The sequence below is a fragment of the Sinocyclocheilus rhinocerous genome, unplaced genomic scaffold (genome assembly GCF_001515625.1).
Source record: "Sinocyclocheilus rhinocerous isolate Xijiao unplaced genomic scaffold, SAMN03320098_v1.1 scaffold776, whole genome shotgun sequence".
NCBI classification, from domain to species: Eukaryota; Metazoa; Chordata; class Actinopteri; order Cypriniformes; family Cyprinidae; genus Sinocyclocheilus; species Sinocyclocheilus rhinocerous.
Genome location: NW_015647486.1, coordinates 757,206 through 779,137, shown reverse-complemented (window position 1 = coordinate 779,137; position 21,932 = coordinate 757,206). Strand labels below are relative to the sequence as shown.

Genomic DNA, 21,932 nt, shown 5'->3' with positions numbered 1-21,932 from the left:
GTGGTTTAAAGTGAATTTATAACAGCTAAGGGGGTTTTAGGCACTCTGCTTCACATCGTACCTAACAACGCCCCATAGCTGTTATAAATTCACTGTAAACCACGGCTTCTTGGGGCTTATTGCTTTATTAAATTTATATTTAATATATCAATTATTCACAACACACACTCGTACAACCGCTGTTTTTACTTCCCTTGTGTTTCCTCAGCACACTCTTTTTTACGTAACACATGCAGACTTATATGTGTTGAATGTTACACCTCATTTCTATATCATCATAGCCTAAAGTACAAATAAACTATGAAAGCAAGTGCTGACAAGCTGTGAGCCTCATCTGGGGAAATCAAAGCCTCATTTCACAGGATATACTGAGCTCTGTACAATGACTCATGATTCTGTTTATATAACAAATATTCTTCCAATGCCCAGAAACAGGGAAACACAACATACCTTTCGAGGTTTTACTTTATCTTGGTGGTCATACTGTCCTATGCCTTTATAGCTGATGCCCAGCCACCATGGAAGTCCTTGTTTATCCTGCCAGACAAGACCTTTCCATTAGTTACACATCAACAGCTTTAAAGACTGATACTATCTTTTATTAGTGAATATTTAAATGTGCCAACACTTTATTGTATGGTGACGTAGTTACACATAGTACCGTGTAATGTGTACTTACTATAGTAATAACAGTAAAGTATGCATAATTACAAGCAACAAACCCTAAACCTAATTCCATATAAATGCGTTAATTACTATTACTCAATACTCATTTATGTAATTACACTGTAACAAGTTAACAACATCACCTTAAGATAAAATGTAACCTGAAATATGGATTTAGCCACAGCACAAAAAAATATGTATGATCCTTTAACAGAAATTAACTTGGAGTTGGGGCAAAATGCCACCAAAAGTGACAAAAATTATTACAAAATGACAGAAATGGTTATAAAAAATGCCCTCATTAATTGTAAATATTTGTTGTGGTAACAAAAAAAAAAAAAAAAAAATAAATAAATAAAAAATAATATATATATATATATATATAAAATACAATATAAGTATTTATTATATTATATGATATTATATCATATAATAAATATAATACAGTATATAATAATTATATAATATTTAGTGCTGCCAATCGATAAATTTTTTTTTTACAAATTAATCACACATTTTTCTCAAATTAATCGTGATTAATCTCACCTGACATTAAATTTCTTAAATATACTTTTATATTGAAATAATTGCACATGCAATCTTCAAATTAATGTACAAACAACAAATACAGTATATTTTTTAATATATCTTTTTTATGACTGAAGGCGAGTATCACTGATGCCAATACTACTGATGTCTCCATGAAATAGATTTTTTCCCACTAATATTTAACCATTGACTATAGCCATTCAACATTACAGTATAAATGAGAGCTATCAATTTGAACATTTATTATACTTCAAAAAAATAATAACATTTAATTTAACTTAAAACAATCTTCACATAAACCCATTATAATAAATGTCATATTTAGCTACCTGTGCCCTTCAGCAAGTAGGAAATATGCAGAAATTGAATAAAGTTATCAAACACTAAATTCTAAACTAAATATAGATGAATCCTTAAAGCTAAAAAAGTTATTGATTTCCTTTTTTTTTTCTTTTTTTGGTTCTTTTATTAACAAACATCACAGCAGCTGGGTTTTTAGGTTTTTTGGCTGCTATTATTTTAAGAGCTGCCGCTGCTGAACATAACGTGGATCTGATATGCATCGTATTTTCTCACAACCTTTTATATATAATTGCGCAATTGCGTAGAGACAGAAGCAGCAGTTGTGAGTGGGGTTGCCAACCCTAGTTCCACCCCTGCGTTAAATATTTTTAACCATGTTAAACTGGAAAAATTAATCGCATTAACGTGCTAATTTTGATATTATTTGATATTATATTATATTATATTATATTATATTAATAAGTTAAATTGTGACACATAAAGGGATATGGCAACTGGTCCGATACACTATGGATAGTTTTTACCTTCACTTCATAATAATGCACTCCGTATGTGGGCAGTGACTCCACCAGGGTCAAATACCTGAAACAGACGTAATGATCAGTTACACATTTGCTTAAGATTGATGTTTAACAGCATCTTAAGTATCCATCAGCACACATCAGTCCTGAGGCGAGGGCGTGAAGGATTTACGCAGCCAATCATAAATCAGGTCTCCCCTGATGGCCCGCCCCCCTGAGGCTAATCATTGTTTTTCCGATACTCACTGCACAATGGCCTGTCCTCTGGAGAGCCCTTTCAACAGCTTGTAGTGCTCAATCACACGCTCCTCGCTGCAAAAGAGAAGGATGATGAAACCCGCTCCACAGAGGATATATTTCCCCAGCCTCCCTCAAAGCTCAGCGCGTCAGCATAAAGACAGCAGAGCACGGACCATCAGCCATAAAGCTCTCATAAAGGGCTATAGATGCAGCTTCAGCATCACTGACTCATTGGCTCTCAATGTAAATCTCACTTTCACAGGTGTTTTCTATTCGAATCGTAGTATGAAAACATGTATTACCAGTATGCTAGAGACGGATGCTCCTTCAGGACTTTAGTGGGCAACGCTGGAAGCTTCTTCAGATCTGCTCTGGTGTTTTCATCACTAAAATCAACACAAATATACTTCAACATGCAGCCAACATTTTTACAGTAGCATAATGATTCATGTTACATGACCGCATTATCACGTTAACCACATTATCACATTATGTACTGTAACGTATACTGGATCATAATTGGACAAGTAATAGGGTGCAACGGCTTTCATTATTTTTCACAAAATGATTAATTAGACAATAAACAAACACATTTGCATATGGATATATTTTGTTTACCTAAAAATGATAGCAGAGCTAAAGTTTGCTATAGCTAAGTGAAAAACAGTTTTAAAAAAGCTACTGTATCATGTGACTTGAGAAGACTTCAATATACTGTAGCACACAAATCACAACTTTTATGGTGCTTTATAGTCCTTTAGATAGATTGAAAGTCAGAATCAGCCTGCTTTTTCTCAGTTTGTAAAACAGCAGCTTGAACATGTCACTAAATATCTCCTGTGTTCGACGGGGGGAAAAAAAGTTTGGAAAGATGTGATAAAGATGTTATTACATGACTCTAATCTCATGCTGACCTTGTTTCTCAATTAACAACCCTTAATGTCTTTTGCCATATCTTAGATTAACTGAGTCACTGTACTTCCTGACACAGAGAGATTTACTTTAATGGTAATTTTACTCTCTTCAGAAAACGACCAATTCATTTCAAGATTAATTATATATGTACGAGTGTGTGTGTGTGTGTGTGTGTGTGTGTGTGTGTGTGTTTTATATGTGACCCTGGACCACAAAACTAGTCTTAAGTCGCTTGGGTATATTTTTAGCAATAGCCAAAAAAACATTGTATGGGTCAAAATTATCGATTTTTCTTTTATGCCAAAAATCATTAGGATATTAAGTAAATATCATGTTCCATGAAGATTTTTTTGCACCCTCAGATTCCAGATTTTCAAATAGTTGTATCTCGACCAAACATTGTCCTATCCTAACAAACCATACATCAATGGAAAGCGTATTTATTCAGCTTTCAGATGATGTATAAATCTCAATTTAGAAAAATTGACCCTTATGACTGGTTTTGTGGTCCAGGGTCACATATATCAGTACACAGACCTCATAGAGTACCTTGACATACCCCTGGGTAAAATCTTTAAAAATCCAAGTTTTATCTCAACACTTGACAGTACAAAGTGACACTAAAGTCTTAAAATAGATATTTTCCAAGTTCACAAACTTTGTGGTAAATAAGTATGGTAAAACACACCTTTTATAGTCTCCTTTAGATTCCTGTAAAACAAAACACTTTCAGTATGTGCATTTAATACATAACACTGGCTAAAAAACCAAAGCATCTCATGTCTTAAAGCTCTGATAGTCTTACCTGCAGTGCATGAGCAGCTAATTTAAAAACCAGCTCACTCTCCACCTCAATGTCACCCTGTACACAAACAAGCAAACCTTCACTTCAACAACTGAATCACTTTCAAATCCGACACTTTGAAATCATACTCATCGTGTCTATTTATTAACGTCATGAGAAAATGTGCCACAGATATTCCTGCCATGGGCGTCAATTTGTTTTAGTGAAATGGCTTGGCTCATGAATAATAATTAGGTTATACACAAATAATTAAAATTGATCTTTCACTGTTTTCATCAATAAATAGTCTGTCATGTATATGAAATATTCAGTCAACCAACTGTCCTAATATAACCTTTCATTATAATAAAGGAAAATTGCCACTGTTTATTGGAGATGCATATTTATATGATGTATGTGATTTAATTGTAACAGATTGAAAGTTGCAAATAAGCAAAACAGATTTGAGGGTGTGTCTGATAGATGTGTGTGCACTCTATATTTACGCACAAATTTATGATTTATGTATTTGAATTACATACATAATATCTAACTAATAAACTTAATGTAATGCATATTTTTCGGTCACGCATACATAAACTATTTGCATCTATTTGATTTTATATAAATTGTCATATTTTCAAAATGCTTTCCTTTAAATTGCTTCGAATCAGCATAAATATGTTACTTTTGAAATCAATTACATTTATTCATGTAAAAAGTATGAACATGGTTATAATACAACTAGCTGTGGAAAAAACAATATTCAGTTAAAATGGATGAGACTGAAATAAATTGGATTTATTGATGAGACAGCACACACAAACACGAACATGAGGGCTGTGCCTGCCTGTGACGAGGAGATTTTGAATTTAAAAAATGAGTATTAGTGGAATTTAAAATAAACATTTGCATTTGAATGCAAAAATAGTACAATCGAATGTTAGGTGTGCGTCAGGGAGCGTCATCAGTGCAGCACGAGATGCGGTGATGATGTAAGTGACGTTGTTGTAGTTTAATGATTTGTTAGCCTAGCCCACGAGACGCGCCACTGCTGCGTTATTCATTCAAAATATTAGAGAAATATAGAAGCTCAATGCGGAGAAGATCTGTTTTGTTCATAATTGTTTATGCAATTTACGAAATTATATTTGATTTATAGGAGTTAATTTAGACGTAATGCACGTTATTTTATAGACAGTTACTTCCTTGTGTTGACAATTTAATGTGCTGCATTATTTTGCTCATTGCGCCCTCATGTGGCCTCGGGAGACAAGACAAAAGTTTAACCTATTTAATATGCATATAAAACATTAGAAATGAGACATTTGTTTAATTTTTATTTTGTGTTTGACTGTTAAAACAAAACAAAAATGTGTTTGTCTCAATGAAATTGAGTTAATTTAAAAATACAGTGGTTAAATTCTATTGAAAAAAAATTATATTGCTCTTTGTTTTAAAAAAGGTTATAAAAATGTCAATAATTATCGATACCGAACGATATGAAACATTATATCATTGATACATTTTTTAGCTATATCGCCCAGCCCTATGATGAATATATAAACCTGGTTATTGTGTATTTAAAACACATTCAGTTTATAAGCACTTTTCCAGAAATCTGACCTGTTTCATTTATGTATTACTGACAAATACAATCCCATTAATATAACACATTAAGTTTATTAGTTTATATCAAAGCAATGTAATCCAAATAGATGGAATTTTTTATATGCAATTCAAATATTTGATTCTATTTAAACAATCATATTTTCAAAATGTATTAATTCGAATTAGAATCTGTTCATTGTAAAAACTGTTCACTAAAAAAAGTATGAAAATGGTTAAAAAGCAATATTCAGTTAGCTAAAATGAAACAAACTGGATTTATTTATGATAAATATATAAGTCTGCTAATTGTGTATTAAAACACATTCAGTTTATTAGTAATATTACAGAAATATTACCCATTTCATTAATGTATGACTGCCTAATACGTATTACATTAAGTTTATTAGCTTGTTTATGTTAAAACTGTTTAATCCAAATGAATGGAAATTTTATGTATAGTTCAAGTACATAAGTCTTAAATTCATAGGAGAAAACATATTCCTGCTGTCGCTTCCTGCCACTGGCATCTTAACAACTTAACAACAACCAAAAATAAAACATTTCAGAGCAAACACAAATTAAATTTTGCCTCTGTATTAGATACAGAGCTTATAAAGTGGTTGGGAAAACCCAGGCCATAATGAACAGTGAAAAAATGATGCCCAAAATAATGCTTATGTTGGTCTTGATGGCTATGAAGAATCTTGAAATTATGAAGAATTTCTCTGTTCTTGATTCACAAGCCAAATCAGTGACACATTCCCTTCCTGTGGCCCTGGGATGCAATAACTCATATTAACTCTCTGAGGTCTGGGGCTTTCTAATTGTTTATAGAGGCGAGAAATGAGACACTGAATCACTTCGGTGGGTAAACAGACACAAATGTACTCACATTATAGATGGCCGACTTGGCATTCAGAAAGAATAACTCCACAGTCGTGTGCTCCTTCAGAAGTGAAATACTCTCGATATAGAACCTGCAAATCGTAGCCAAAAGACAAAAAAACTTCACTTCAAATCTAAAACAAGGTGTTTCTTTGGAGCAGCACAGTGATTGAGTCCAGGAATGTGCTGCATTCTGTGGTCACTGTAGTCATGTGACTTCAGACATCATGAGGCAGAGATCACATACCTCACCAGGAACTGAAGCGCAACAGGCCCGGATTTCTTGGAGAAGTCGTGTTCCAGCACTCTGCGGTCCAGCTGCAGCCATTTGCACTGACCACTGGAAGAGAAAAGGTCATCTGACTGAAATGTGCAAGCCCACATTCTTATTCAACCCAGTAAACGCTCTGCAATTTAACACTAATAGAAGAAAATCATCTGCACAGAAATGACTTCAGCAGGACTGAGCAGAACTAAGTGAGATTTTGCATTATATTTGTAAAGAAAACGTTTGACTCTAAAAGAGTCAAACTAAGTTTGGGAGTAAAACAGAGAGATGCATTGGAATAATAACAGTAACAAAATGTGGCATAGTATTAATTTTCTTTTTATTTAAACATAGTACCTTGACAATACCATGTTTTTACATATGTACAATGGCAGTACTGTGGTATTCTTTGAAGTACCATATACTGTAAATACTTTTTTTGTAAGGGAAACGATATATATGAAGTCTACATAAGTTATTTAAAACCATAGTGATGAACAGCGGTATTTAACAAATGTATTTTAACACTGACGTTTTTATGTATCATATATGGACACTTGTTTCCGCCACTGAATAAAAAATAAAAAAGGTAATTGCGATAAAATAAAAAAACTCGCAATTGTAAGAAAATATTTGTTTTTCCTTAGAATTGGACTTAATAACTTGCAGTTGCGAGTTTATATCTGACAATCCTCAGAAAAGAAGCCAGCACTGCGAGAAAAAAAAGTCAGAATTGCGTGATATGAACTCGCAATTGTGAGAAAAAATGTCAGAATTGTGAGATAAAAAGTTGCAATTACCTTTTAAATTTTTTTATTCAGTGCATAAACGGGCTTCCATCATTTTAAGTGTTGTTCAGGGACTTTGAAAAACACTTTGGATTCAATGAATCAACAAATCAATGAATGGCTTCAGTGAATCAATTTTCAGAACTGGTTCATTCAAATAAACCATCTGAACTGACTACAACATTCTGATTTTGATGATCTTAAAGGGATAGTTCACTCAAAAATGAAAATTGTGTCATCATTTGCTCACCCTCATGTCATTCCAAACCTTTCATTCAGTTTCGAAAAACACAAATGAAGATCATTTTAATGAAATCTAAGAGATTTCTGTCCCTCCACTGAAGGACTATTCCACCAAAACCTTGAAATGCTTCAACAAGTACATGTATCATAAAAGTAATCTATATGATTCGAGCAGTGAGTAATTAATGACAGAATTTTAATTTTTGCATGAACTATCCCTTTAAATTCAGGTTTGCCGTGTTTTTCATCCTTTATGTTTCCAGAAGCTAGATTTTTACAAATGTTCCCTGGGAATGAGGAACCTCTATAGACAACATTATTACAAGAGGTACTCACGTGTCATCCACATAGGTGAACCCAAAGTATTCCTTCTCTTTCAGGTTAAAATGGGATGAGACCAAATCCAAGAGTTCATGAGACAACAGCTTTGGCTGCGAGAGAAAATCCATTGATCAATATAATGTGAGACAGCGAGGTTTATTGAGGTCCATTACCCTTGAGTGGGAGGAGTAATAGACTAGAACTGGGATCAGAACTGTGAAGCATTCTACCTGAACCAAGAGCTCCAGCTTCCTGTCGTCCAGGAGCTGCACCTGGCAGAGTCGTCCCTCGGTCATCTGTGGACACAGGGATGACATCAGATGATTGACAGTGCACTAGCTCCACCTCCTCACCCACTACAGCGGCCAACTGAACACTAACTTAACTTATTAGTTTCAAAATTCAAGTTGTACAATGTCTTCTTTCAGTTGGTACACACAGGAAAGTAAACAGACAGAAATATTTCACTACCAAAGTATATAATAACTGTCATCTAGTGCAGAGCTATGAGTCACAAGGCATCTCTCAGCAAGTCAAAACAATCCAGAAAGGATCTGTTATGGCAGCATATTGACATGGTTCTGCAGATGAGATGTTTCTGCAAATGGCAGATTCATTCTCAGATGCCTGAAAATAAATTGCAGTACAGCGTTAGTGTTAGACATTGTTATTTTTATTTTCAAATTCAAATAATTTTTAAAAAGAAATAAATGAGTAAGTTTGGTATTCATAAGGCCAATTCACACTGAACCGACAGACACAGACAAACGTCAACAGACACAAGCGTTGTCACCCAAGTCGGTGTCTGTTGGCATTGGCTGCCGCTTGTTTTTGCTGATTGAACATGTTGAATCAGTGTTTGTTGGGCCTTGGGATGTCTGAGACGTGATGTACTGCAATCTGGTGACCGTCAGCATTGGTCTGCGTCTGTCAGTGTGGTGTAAATTGGCCTGTACGCTCAAAATGTAAACAGATAAATTCAGTCTCACTCAGTTTCAGTATTCTGTGCAACATTTCACATGTGAAACAAGCAACCAACCAAACAAACAAACAAACAGCCAATCAACAATGCAACCCAACAACCAAATAAACAACCAACCAATCAAACATCCAGTCAACCAACCAACTAACCAAATCAACCATATAAGCAACCAACCAACCCACAATCCAACCAAGCAACGAGTCAATCAACCATTTAAACAACCAGCCAACCAACCAAACGAGCTAAACAACCATATAACCAACCAACCAACCAACCAACCAAACAAACAAACAAATGAGCCAAACAACCATATAAACAGCCAACCAAACAACCAACCCAATCAACCAACCAACCAAACAAACAAACAACCAGCCAACCAACCAACAACCAAATCAGTCAATCAACCATGTAAACAACAAAACAAACAACCAGCCAACCAAACAACACACCCAATCAACCATGTAAACAACCAAACAAACAAACAACCAAACAAACAACCAGCCAACCAAACAACCAGTCAATCAACCATGTAAACAACCAAACAATAAACAAACCAAACAATGAGCCAATCAACCATATAAACAACCAAACAATAAACAAACCAAACAATGAGCCAATCAATCATGTAAACAACCAACCAATAAACAAACCAAACAACAAGCCAATCAATCATGTAAACAACCAAAACCAATAAACAAACCAAACAACAAGCCAATCAACCATGTAAACAACCAACCAACCAAATAAACAACCAACCAGCCAATTAACCATATAAACTACCAACCAAACAACCCAATCAACCAACCAAACAAACAACCATATAAACAATCAACCAACCAGCCAACCAACCCACAAATCAACCAAACAACGAGCCAATCAACCATATAAACAACCAGCCAACCAACCAAACAAACAACCAGCCAATCAACCATATAACCAATCAACTAACAGACCAACCAAACAAACCAAACATCCAACCAACCAAATAAATAAATATTCCATAACATTTCTATTTCAAAATCCTGTTACATTCTAAATGTTTTAGGGCTGAACATTACGGAGTTCAAAGTTGTTGTTTTTTTAACCCTTTGAGGCAGAACATGGGTCTAAACCAGGGGTGTCAAACATACGGCCCGCGGGCCGAACACGGCTCACAGAGGTGTCCAATCCGGCCCGCAGGATGATTTAAACAATATTATAAAATAACAAATAAATCTCTGAAATAAATGTTTTTCTATCATTTATTATTGCAGATACTCTTTAAATATGTTGTTTTTGACTTCCACAAATCATTTAGTTTATTTTTCTTTCTTACTTTATAAACAAACACAGTTTTTGTATTTCTACATCAATTTTACACACATGGGTCAAAATGACCCATATAGAAAACCTTTGATATTTTCTAATTTTTGCAAGTGGGAATATATTTACTGCAGAAAACTATTCACCTGCCCCACATTTCACAACTTAACATGGCTGCTTTTGTATAATTGATGCATTTAGTCTTATTTTATAATTTATTACCACAGAAAATATTTGATATATTGTAAAAGATAACTGGATATAATATTTAAATGTTAGACTAAGCTTACCTTGAAATCTATTACTAGTGAAACATGTCCAATATTATTAGCTAGCTTGTTGTTGACATATTCTATTTTAGCTAGCTAATGTTAGCTAGGCCAACAAAATAAAAGTTAAAATAATATGTTATTATATACAAGTATATATCATTGTTGTCAGGTGGAAACCTCGTATCTCCATACTATCCCCATTTTTATTTTTTGTCAAATCAATACTATTGGTCACCCTTTATGTCTGTCAGTGAAAAGTAATGGTTTTGGACATGCAAGGTTTCTGTCTGACAGCGACAATATATAATCAGTATATACATGATCAACTGCTTGTTGTGCACTCGTTATCTAGAGTGTTAGTATGACTGATCCCAGACCTTCTAGATTAACGGCTGAAATGTTTGAAGAGATGATGACACTGATGATGTGTCTGAAGAGCAAACTCAGACTCTGTTCAATAGATTGAGTAAACATGGTTTGCACCTACTCATGTAAGCGGAGAACGTGGAGGTGGCCCGTGGTGCTGTGGTACAATGTGCTGGATGTTGCCACCCTCATTCCCATTCACCAGGGGCGGCCAATGTTGGTCCTGGAGAGCCACAGTTCTGCAGATTTTCAAACTCTGTAGGGCTGTGGCTCTCCAGGACAGACGTTTTCCACCCCCGGCCTACATCAACTTCACTGAGCAACACCCTGATTACATGGCTGGTGTGACCAATGCATGATGGCTATTCATCAAGGAGCTGGTCAAAGAGCTTGTCATGCCACATATGAAGAGGAGCTTGGAGGGCAGGCCCCACCTTCAAAACCATATTTCAGAGGCAACTGGAAGATGTGGGATAAAAAACAAAACACAGCCACCACCCAGCCACAGGTATACATCATGCAGGAGGGTCAATCGAAGAGGAAGAGGTGCAGGATCTGGTGTTCATGTCATTTGTGAGGCATGTAAGCACTGAGATGGCAATTTGAGATGGCGCTGTACCTGTGTGATTTTATTTTGTTAGTTTTATTTTCATCTATTCGGTCACATTCACTACAATGCACTACAGTTGCACTACAGACAGTTCAATTTCAGTGTTATCGGTTATCAGTGATATGTGTATGTTATGTGCGACAAAGTGGCAAATAAACATATTTCAGGTGTTAAATGTGTTGGTCTAAATAACTGCTAAAATAATTATTTTAACAAAATGTCTTTATTATTTTGTTTTATCATGTTTGCATAGATGGGTCATTTTTGACCCATGTGTCTAAACTTGATGTAGAAGCAAAAAACCCAGGAAAAAAATATATATATTAATTTGTGGTTATTGTAAACAAATATTTTTAGGGAATACTAAATGCTGAAATAAACTGATTTCAAAAGATAAAACAAACAAAAAGAAATGCCCAGCGAAGTATGAAATAACATAGGAAATGAATACAGGTCATTTTAGACCCATGTTGTCTATTAGAAGGGGTTTTCATAGCTTGTGCATCAAAGGGTTAATTTTGAATAGTTTTTTTTTTTTTTTTCCCAAAAGGACTGTACCAGAAGGCAAAAGTCTTCATTCGCTTTTCACCAGAAGCCATGCACATGGATTATTGTGGAAAAGCACACATTTGGTGTGCAGAACGAACCAGAAACTAGTTATTTTTCTGTCACTGAAAATAACAACAGGATGTTGGACGAAGAAACGAAGTTGGTGCATTTTTAAATAGATAAAACATCTGTTAACAAACCAGTAGAATCTTATGTAACCACAAAAACAGCATAAAATTGCTTTGTTTTTCAGCTTGACTCGAAGATTCTAAACTGCTAGAAACCAACCAATACCAAAAATGTCTGTTTACAATATACTGTGGTGGAGATTATGTATAGTTTCATGTAACTGTTGAGGTGTTCTTGTAAAAAAGTCCAGTCCAAATGAATTCCGAATATGATACACTCTTTGGTCAGGATAAATGTTTTATTAGTAGACTCATTTTCATGGCAGATTTTTGGTATGGAACGTGTTTACTCGCACAGCTCTTTCATCTGCACTGCACTCCTGAGGGCTAAACCTGTGCAGGATCGTTGCATTATGAGACTCATACTATGGGAAAGTTTCAAAAGCCCTTTTCCAAGCCTGTAATTTCTGTTTGCATGAGCTGTTGTTGGTTTTTGGAGAAAATTAACTTTTCATTGTATAACAATGCAGTGGCATCACAATGAACAATAGGATACAAAGATCATAGACCACCAAGCGAAAAAGCTTTTATTTTATCTTCTTTTTTCCCCATTACAAATTATACTGTCAATTATATATATCATCTAACACATTTGCTTAGTGACCAAAAAAACAGTTCTAATAGTAACAGTTCTTCTTTAACAACTCAAAGATTCTTTGTTTAAATCTAAAAGCTTTCTGAATAATTTCAGGTTTTAATAAGACAGATTTTCAATATGCTGTCAGACTTTTGAACTACATTGTAAATATGTGAATATATATTTTCAAAACATATTTCCATTCTCTCAGTTTCACCATGAAAACAGCAAGTGAATCATCACGGCAACCCATAGAAAAATTTATTTTTATTTAAAAAATAAATGAACAACTCAAAAAAAATGAAATGAAAATGAAAAAAGTAATATATTTAAAATACATTTATTTCATACTAAGCATAGTTCAAATCTATTAACATATTTGCTGACATATCGCTTGAGACTTACTGATATAAAAATTATAATTCAACTTTATTTGGAGTGCAACTTGTGCACAAAGCACATTTCTAAAATATTAAGCCTAAAATGTGTTTTAAAGGCAGAGTAAGGGATTTCTGGTAGCCAATGTTGATATTTGAAATCACCAAAACAAACACGCCCCTACCCCAAAAGGGTCTTGCCCCTATTTTGATAGCTCCGCCCCACATATACGTACGCAACCCAGGCAACGATTAGTTCTGTGAAACAAAGCAAAACCAATGTTACACCTTGTCTACGGACGTGAGCGGCGCGGCGCGGCGCAACAAATCCCGACAGAAAACTGCTGCCGGGTTCTGTTTATGACGTGCTGACACAAATTTCAAATGGTTTTCAATGGTCGTTTGATCGCGTCCAGTGTAGGCAGAGCTGTTGTAGACACGGTGTTACTCACCTATTGAGAAGAAACAAAGCAACCTCGGCGTCCGATCGCAGGCCTCCGCTCCTTGAGTTCTCTCCAGCGCTGGAAAGCTGATCCGATATTTACACGGGTCCTACTTCTTGCCTTATCGTTCCGCAGACGTTTTCCTCTTTTGTTTTTTATCCGCCATCTCTATCTTTCTGTCGCTCGGCTCGGCTAATGTCCGTCCCATGCACTGAACGCGCTCTCCTCCACATCACGAGTAGACACGCCCCTTATTGCTGATTGACTACAAGTTTGTTTTGCGATTCGGCCCGAATCAGTTTTCTAAAGTGTTTTTGAAAAATCACTTACTCTGCCTTTAATGCCACTTTTGATGAGGATTATATGATCTTTGAATAATATCGGTCTTTAAATGCAAGATATTTAAAGTGTACCTGAAGTATACTTGCAATAGTTCCACTTTAGCACAATCATATATACTTCAATATATCTTTAGTTGGACTTCAGCACTACTTCCTCACAAATAAAGTGCATTAAGCACAAAATTAGTTGTTCTGATTTAGCAGACTTTAAGTATATCAGTTTAGTACACCAAAAGTGCTATTGCAGGATATTTTTATTAAGCACTTAAATATGTAAATGTATTTGTAGTATACTTAACATAAAATAAATGTATTTTAAATACATTTTAGTATATTTATTTTTCACTAGGGTTGTCTCAGATGTTTCTGCTAAAATTTTCTTAGAAAAATAAAAATAGACAAAATTAGAAATTTTTTGCCAAAGTAAGAGTATAGAGCTGTAATTGTGAATAGATGAGATGCTTCATCCTTGGAAAACTTGATGAAAATGTCATATTGAGTTCCTTATGCGTACATATTAAAATCAGACTTTAAATAGCAGACTTTGACACAACTGAAACGAAATGCAGACCAAACAATACTCAATATAGAATCAAAAACAGACTGTGGCAAATGACACGCAGAACTCTCAAACGCCGACTAAAATCATTGCAACTCCAACCTCGAGCTGATACAAAAGAGCCAGCACCTGATAGACGTCGCCCAGATAGAAGCAGGTTTGTAGGCACTGCTGACAAGACCTCATCCTCTGCAGGTAACACCTCCGGATCATCCACACGACGATCTGCCATATGAAAGAACCGCTCCGCAGCAGCAGAGCTTCCACCCCACACACTAAACCCCAAGCCATGGCCGCTCCTCCACCATCTGCAACCCGGGTCGCCCCGTCTTACGCAACCAAAACTAGTCTGGGTCAATCTCTAGACAGAGCGTTCTTTCACCAGCTCCTAATCTTTGCTCCCTCATGCAAGATCGACAAGTAGGTGACATGCGTTTCGACTACATTCCCCATGCGCCCCTGGAGAGCAGAGCGGGAGAATTTCTGTTTGCTGAGGTTGGAGCCGGAGACTCTGGGAGGGCAGCCAGGCAGTGAAGGAATGAGCTGAGGTTTGTGGGACTCGGCCCTCGGATGCACTGCCAGCCACGATTTTAGCTCACTATTTAACTGCACTTTTTTTGAAACTTAAAGGACAGATTTGTTCGCACACACACACACACAGTCCTGCCATTTTGCTTCTAAAAGTAAACCGGCCTCTGCCACATCGCTTTCTGCGGCCTGTCCACGTGTCCCAAACACTGCTACCGTCCCTCCTTTACTGCTAGACACCAAGTGAGAGGATTTAAAATATACGTAACAATCCTATAGCTCCACAAAAATGTCTGTGGGATTCAATGTTTATTGGGTTTGACCGGCCGCAGGAAAGAAACATCAGAAGTTATAGCTCTTTATATCTTTCTCTGAAACAGCAGTGGGATTAAATGCCAAGTAAATTAAGACTTTTGCCTTCAGTAAATCTCCTGTTTCACACATCAAATTGTCTTCTCTAGAGTTTATAGAGATCTCAACACTATGCTCTTGACACTGCGTCCCACGCCAGTACTGCATCAACATTTCAGCAACTCAAATTATGTGGCTGAAACAGAAAAAAAACAAAACAACAACAGCAACACATTTTTAGTTTCAGCTGAAATAGTTTTGGTAATGTACGAATTTTTAAAAGTTTTGTTCAGCCAAAAATGCAAATTAGCCTGTGTTTTACTCGCCCTCAAGGCATCCTAGGTGTATATGACTCTCTTCTTTCAGACAAATCTAATCGGAGTTATATTAAAAATTGTGCATACGTATGGAAGCCCGTTTCCGCCACTGAATAAAAAATAAAAAAGGTAATTGCGACTTTTTATCTCACAATTCTGACTTTTTTCTCATAATTGCGTGATACAGCAATTCTGACTTTATAACTCGCAATTCTGACTTTATAACTCGCAATTCTGTGAAAAAAGTCAGAATTGTGAGTTTATATCTCGCAATTCTGTGAAAAAAAGTCAGAATAATAAGTCACAATAAGCTTTTTTTTTTAATTATTATTCAGTGGCGGAAACGGGCTTCCATACATACGCCCTACGTCATCCGCCCAGAATGGCTTGCACGTACGACAGTTAGCGGAAGTGAGAGAAAAGTGTTTATAGTGTTTTAAACATGGATATTTTTCTTACAAAAACGCATCGATTTGCTACAGGAGGCCTTTATTCAGCCCCCGGGGCCGTGTGAGGCACTGTTTATTATAGATGGACGCAGTTTATTTTAATTCTATTGGACTATTGAATATCACCCATTCACTGCTATTGTAAAGCTTGGAAGAGCCAGGACATTTTTTATATAACTCCGATTGGATTCGTCTGAAAGAAGAAAGTCATAGACACCTAGGATGACTTGAGGGTGAGTAAATTATGGGCTATTTTTATTTTTTATATTTGGGTGAACTAACCCTTTAAGTCCTTTTTAAGACCAAGTAAGGAACATTTTGAGGATCAAATTGAAGGGAGCACAATACTCAGTTTTATAAATGTAAATGTATAGGGAGCAGAAAATTAGTTGTATTTCCAACAGATTTTACTTTTAAATTAATTTTACCAAAAGAAAAAAAAAAAAGCTTAACTAGAATATGGAAATAACTTTACTGTATCTTCTGATCACACTAAAAAAAGATCACACTGAAAACACAAAAAAGCGCTCTTCTTCTTCATCACTATATGGTCTTGTTTTCTAGTGCAAATGTCTAAAGATTCTTAAATCAAAACACAGCAAAATGACAAAACGACAGTCCGCTTTTCTGTGAAAATGATCAAAAAGAAGTGAGTTTATGAATAAAAAACTGTATCTGCCAACAGCCTCAGAAAAAATCTCTTTAATCCAATGGGAAAACAAGTCTTTATACTCCACAGACAAACATTTCTTCCTGTTTCAAGCATACACTTTGTTCAGTTTCTCAGAAAACAAGCCGTAACTATTTTGGTTTAGATATTTGTATTGGAAAACAAGACAAAATACTGAGGAAGATATTCATTCGGTTGCAGCGCAATACTTTTTAATGCCTTCATTTGGAAAAATTAAGACTATTAAAGACCCTTTTAACTTAAATGTAGGCCTATATCAGCATCTGTTTTGTGCACACAATGAACAGTAGATAATCTAAAACAGGTACACTTATCAGTGTGAACACACTTCAGCATGACCAGAACTGAGGCTGGAGTAATTATATGTTGAATATATTTGGCTAAAATATCAGGAGGCGGCTTTAATTCCAGTTTCAGTGTTTTGGTGCATCACTATTAAATTTATTAAAACGCAGTTCATATAATGACTTGAATACACCTCTTATACTGTATGATTGGCATGTTTTTAAATTCATTTTGATATTTTTGGGGCATAAAGTCAGAGATGTCAGTGATACTGAACTGCGCTGATATTATAATGAAGAGAAAAAGGCCCAGCTCTTGAGCTATTTGAAGAATATATTCGTAACGCAGCACATCTGTCTTGACGTTCAGAAATATTTTTGGATGCAGATGATTCCACCGAGGGAAGACAGATGCCTCTGCTTGACTGACTCGACGTGTTACGACACGACGTCTGTGTGAAAAACGGACAGGAGAGGTGAACCCAGCCTCATGCCTCACCATTACTTCATCAGCCGTGGGGAATACATAACAACTGTTGTGTTTCTGAGAATTAGGCCATGCATTGATCAACTACACCCATTCTAGTGCATTTCATTAGCAGGGTTTTTTGGAAACGGAGGGATTTATAGTTGTGCTGTTATTACTCAGACTCTCATCTGGAAACACTACAACACTGTTCATGTCTTCAAATTTAATGACACCGATAATTACTCATAAAAACAATCGTTTCAAAACAAGCGAGTGTTGGAGATAGAAATCTGTGTGCAATGTGCTTTTTGGTAATTAAGGCTTTTTGTATGAAGGCACCTCTAACTTTTGAAGCACTAAGTGTCCCATCTGATAACCTTTAGACAAGTGAGAAATGACGACAATGCATATTTCTTAATAGAAATTGAATTATAAAAAAACACTTCTCACTCACGACTTTCATCATTCAATTACATCATTTTATAATAATTGCCAGTTCCAGGTGTTTGCTAGGTGGTTGTTTAAGTTATTACTAACAGTGTTTCTTTCATTTTTAGCAAATGGCTGCAATATAACAAAGAGTGAAAAATTTAAGGGGGTCTGAATACTTTCCGTACCCACTGTATATCAAATAAATAAATAAATTAAATTTAAGTATTAAATTATTAAATTAAATGATCTGTGATTATTGAAAGAAATGCATCATTAGCTTATTTCTGTTGTTTTACTGTGATTTTCCTCCTCAGTAGACCACAGTAAAGAGAGAACTAGTTAATTTAATATATCCATACTCCCAGTTTCGTTGTCCATACAATGGAAGTCAGAGGACTCCGGTGTTGTTTCATTACCGGTATTTCTTCAAAATATCTCCTTTTGTGTTCCACAGAAGAAATAAAAAACTTTAAATTATATTTGAAAAACACATAAGAGGTAAACTGAAAATTATTTATTAAATAACAGTATTATATAACAGAAATAATACATAATAAAATTAAACTAATTAAATAATATAAATAAGTTTCCCCACTCAATAACTGTTGTTTTTAATCACAAAAATCTCAAAATTTATTTCTCTATGTTATGTTTTACTGTGATTTTCCTCCTCAGTAGACCACAGTAAAGAGAGAACTAGTTAATTTAATATATCCATACTCCCAGTTTCTGTTATTCAAAAAAGTTTGAAATCAAGCAGCTTTGTCTTCACTCTAGCAGAAATACCACGAATTGCCAATATCAGGGAGCCTTTGAATATTATGTTTGATAATGCCTTCGAATCCAAAAGTTGTGTATGAGAGAGGATGTTGCTTGTCAGACACCGAGTAAGAGATCAGCTTCAGAGCAGAGAAAGCTGTTTAATAATGTCCTCCTCAACCCACCCACCATAACCATGTGACCAGCATTACGCCTCCGCAACAATTAACAGCCCAGTCAACAGCCATTCAGCGGCCTTATAATCAAGCCATCAAGAGCTGCGCTGACTGTCCCCAACATGCTAAAGCAATCTTCATTGTTTGGCTTCGTTTGAGAGAAAATGGTCCTGGTCAATTATATATTCTTTGAAGCAACTGAGTGGCAGGCAGAAAATCTATTTTGGTAATAACTTTCATCTCTTCACTTTAGCTATTGCATCTTTATTGGTTTTCGGCGGCATAAAAATATGACTCAGGACAGCTTGAAACCACTCGACACAGTGAGTGGTTGTGAAGATAAACCTGCGAGGGTTTCGAAAGCGCAGATGATATTTGCCATGGCAGATATTAGATGTTTATCTATGACATTGCAATCTGCTATTTATGAGTGGCTCAGAGCTCATATCCTGTCAGGCATCTTTGAAAGATGTAATTACATGTGCTGCCAGCAGATGGCAGAGCATTTCACATTCAATTTACACCACATTACAGTTTTTCTCAATCGATTTGACATTTCTCCAAACTCAGGTCAAGAGTTAACACACTCAAGTTACAAATCATGCAAAGTATTTTCTCAAAACACTGTACCACCAACCAATACTTAACAATATCTGAAAAAAAAGCAATTGTAGCTTTTCAATCCTTTTATGGGTTTTTACACAAGCATTTATGCACCATTTGTCCAAACACAACAAGAAAAACTCCTTAATGTGTCATATCATCAAATGCACATATTTTCAGTTGGCCAAATTAATAACTGCTAACTTACAGTAAAAGGTTTGAGAAATGTGCCTTTGTTTCAAGAACTGTTTGGGAAATTGAGCCAAATAAATCAGTTAGTTTGCTAGCGATCAACATAAACTGTAATATTTTCCCTATATGTGACACAGGACCACAAAACCAGTCATAAAAGACAGTTTTGTGAAATTGAGATTTATACATCATACATAAATAAGCTTTCCATTGATGTATGGTTTGTTAGAATAGAACAATATTTGATCGAGATACAACTATTTGAAAATCTGGAATCTGAGGGTGCAAAAAAATCAAAATATTGAGAAAATCACCTTTAAAGTTGTCCAAATGAAGTTCTTAGCAATGCATATTACTAATCAAAAATTAAGCTTTGATATATTTACGGTAGGAAATTTACAAAATATCTTCATGAAACATGATCCTTACGTAATATCCTAATGATTTTTGGCATAAAAGAAAAATCAATCATTTTGACCCAAACAATGTATTGTTGGCTATTGCTACAAATATCCCCCAGCGACTTAAGACTGGTTTTGTGCTCCAGGGTCACATATAATATAAAATATAAAAGGTGTGTGTTTACTTCAATTAATTTTCATTGAGTATCAAATATAATTATCTTTGATGACTGAACACATCACACAGTGAATAAAAAGTAAATAAATCAGCTTGTTTCTTTCTGTTTTCTCCTCAGCAGGCCGTAATAAAGAGAGCATGGTGGTTGGTGACTGAAAGCTCAATACAATCACATTAGTAACATACTAATATGAGACGCCAATAAATGGAAATTTAATTTTGCAAATGAAACATGGATTTGTATCCTTTAACTCAATAAAGCACAACAGTAATGCCCACATTTTCAGCAGCTTTGGTTCTTGAAGTAGGCAATTTTTTTTTCATTTTCTTAAGCATCTCAAAAAAAATAAGAAGAGTTAAACCATTAACCAAATCAACCAGCGCCAATATGAATCATAACATTAAAACATTTAATAATGCATGCAATATTATGACTGCAGAAATCTATCTAGAGTATTTTGTGTATTTGGTCATTGGCAGATTCTATCCTATTACATATTTTTGTAAAAATACACAAGAAATAAAATAAAAAATAATGATGAATGAGTCATGCACAAATGAAAACTGCTCATTCAGACAGACTACAAAATGCCCATGTGCCCACAATCCACTGTCACACTGTGTGTGTGTGTGTGTGTGTGTGTGCGCACGCGTTTTTGTGAAAAATGAGGACATAAATTTGTATAATGACAAGGGTATGACATAGGTATTACAAGGAGAAGGTGACTTTTCAGGACATTACCCCATGTCCCCACTTTTCAAAACGCATATAAATCACACAGAATGGAGTGTATTGAAAATCTGAAATAGCACAAAGTTTCCTGTGAGGGGTAGGTTTAGGGGTAGGGTTGGTGTAGGGTAATAGCACATACAGTTTGTACAGTATAAAAACCATTACGCCTATGGGATGTCCCCACTTTTCACAAAAACAAACCTGTGTGTGTGTGTGTGTGTGTGTGTGTGTGTGTGTGTTCCACAGGGCAGGGCACACAAGACGAGACCCTCGGGCTCAGTAAACTTAAAAGGCCACATTTAAACTGTCTGTCCTGAATATGGCAGAAGACCCCATAGGCCTGGGTGAAAAAAACGGTATCGATATTTATCGACGGTACACCTTCATCGAGTAACGCAGACAGCACACACAAACACGACCACATGCTGTAATGCCTGCCTGTGATGAGGAGATTGTGAATAAAAAAATGAGTATTAGTTGAATTTAAAATAAACATTTGCATTTGAATGCAAAAATAGTACAATCGAATGTTAGGCGTGCGTCATCAGTGGTGCGCGAGATGCGGTGATGATGATGATAAGTGACGTTGTTGTATTTTAATGTTTTGTTAGTCTAGCCCACGAGACGCGCAGTTGCTGCATTATGCATTCAAAATATTAGAGAAATATAGAAGCTCAATGCGGAGAAGATCTTGATTAGGTTAAAACCT

General features: G+C 35.5%; 1 protein-coding gene across 2 annotated transcripts in view; it reads right to left on the bottom strand.

Annotated features, from left to right (window-relative positions):
* The window catches only part of frmd4bb (FERM domain containing 4Bb), a 72,331-nt gene that overhangs the window by 22,406 nt on the left and 27,993 nt on the right, over positions 1 to 21,932 (bottom strand). Inside the window, exons 1-11 of one of the 2 annotated variants that reach the window (XM_016513682.1) lie at positions 14,790 to 14,975; positions 8,325 to 8,390; positions 8,110 to 8,204; positions 6,722 to 6,814; positions 6,482 to 6,566; positions 4,000 to 4,056; positions 3,883 to 3,905; positions 2,582 to 2,665; positions 2,286 to 2,351; positions 2,043 to 2,100; positions 451 to 537 (exon numbers count right to left, since the gene is read on the bottom strand). In XM_016513682.1, coding sequence (XP_016369168.1) covers positions 451 to 537; positions 2,043 to 2,100; positions 2,286 to 2,351; positions 2,582 to 2,665; positions 3,883 to 3,905; positions 4,000 to 4,056; positions 6,482 to 6,566; positions 6,722 to 6,814; positions 8,110 to 8,204; positions 8,325 to 8,390; positions 14,790 to 14,951 — 876 coding nt within the window. In that variant the 5' untranslated portion in view covers positions 14,952 to 14,975. Of the gene's footprint in view, positions 1 to 450; positions 538 to 2,042; positions 2,101 to 2,285; positions 2,352 to 2,581; positions 2,666 to 3,882; positions 3,906 to 3,999; positions 4,057 to 6,481; positions 6,567 to 6,721; positions 6,815 to 8,109; positions 8,205 to 8,324; positions 8,391 to 14,789; positions 14,976 to 21,932 lie in introns of those variants that run through there. The other variant, XM_016513681.1, reaches the window with a different exon arrangement.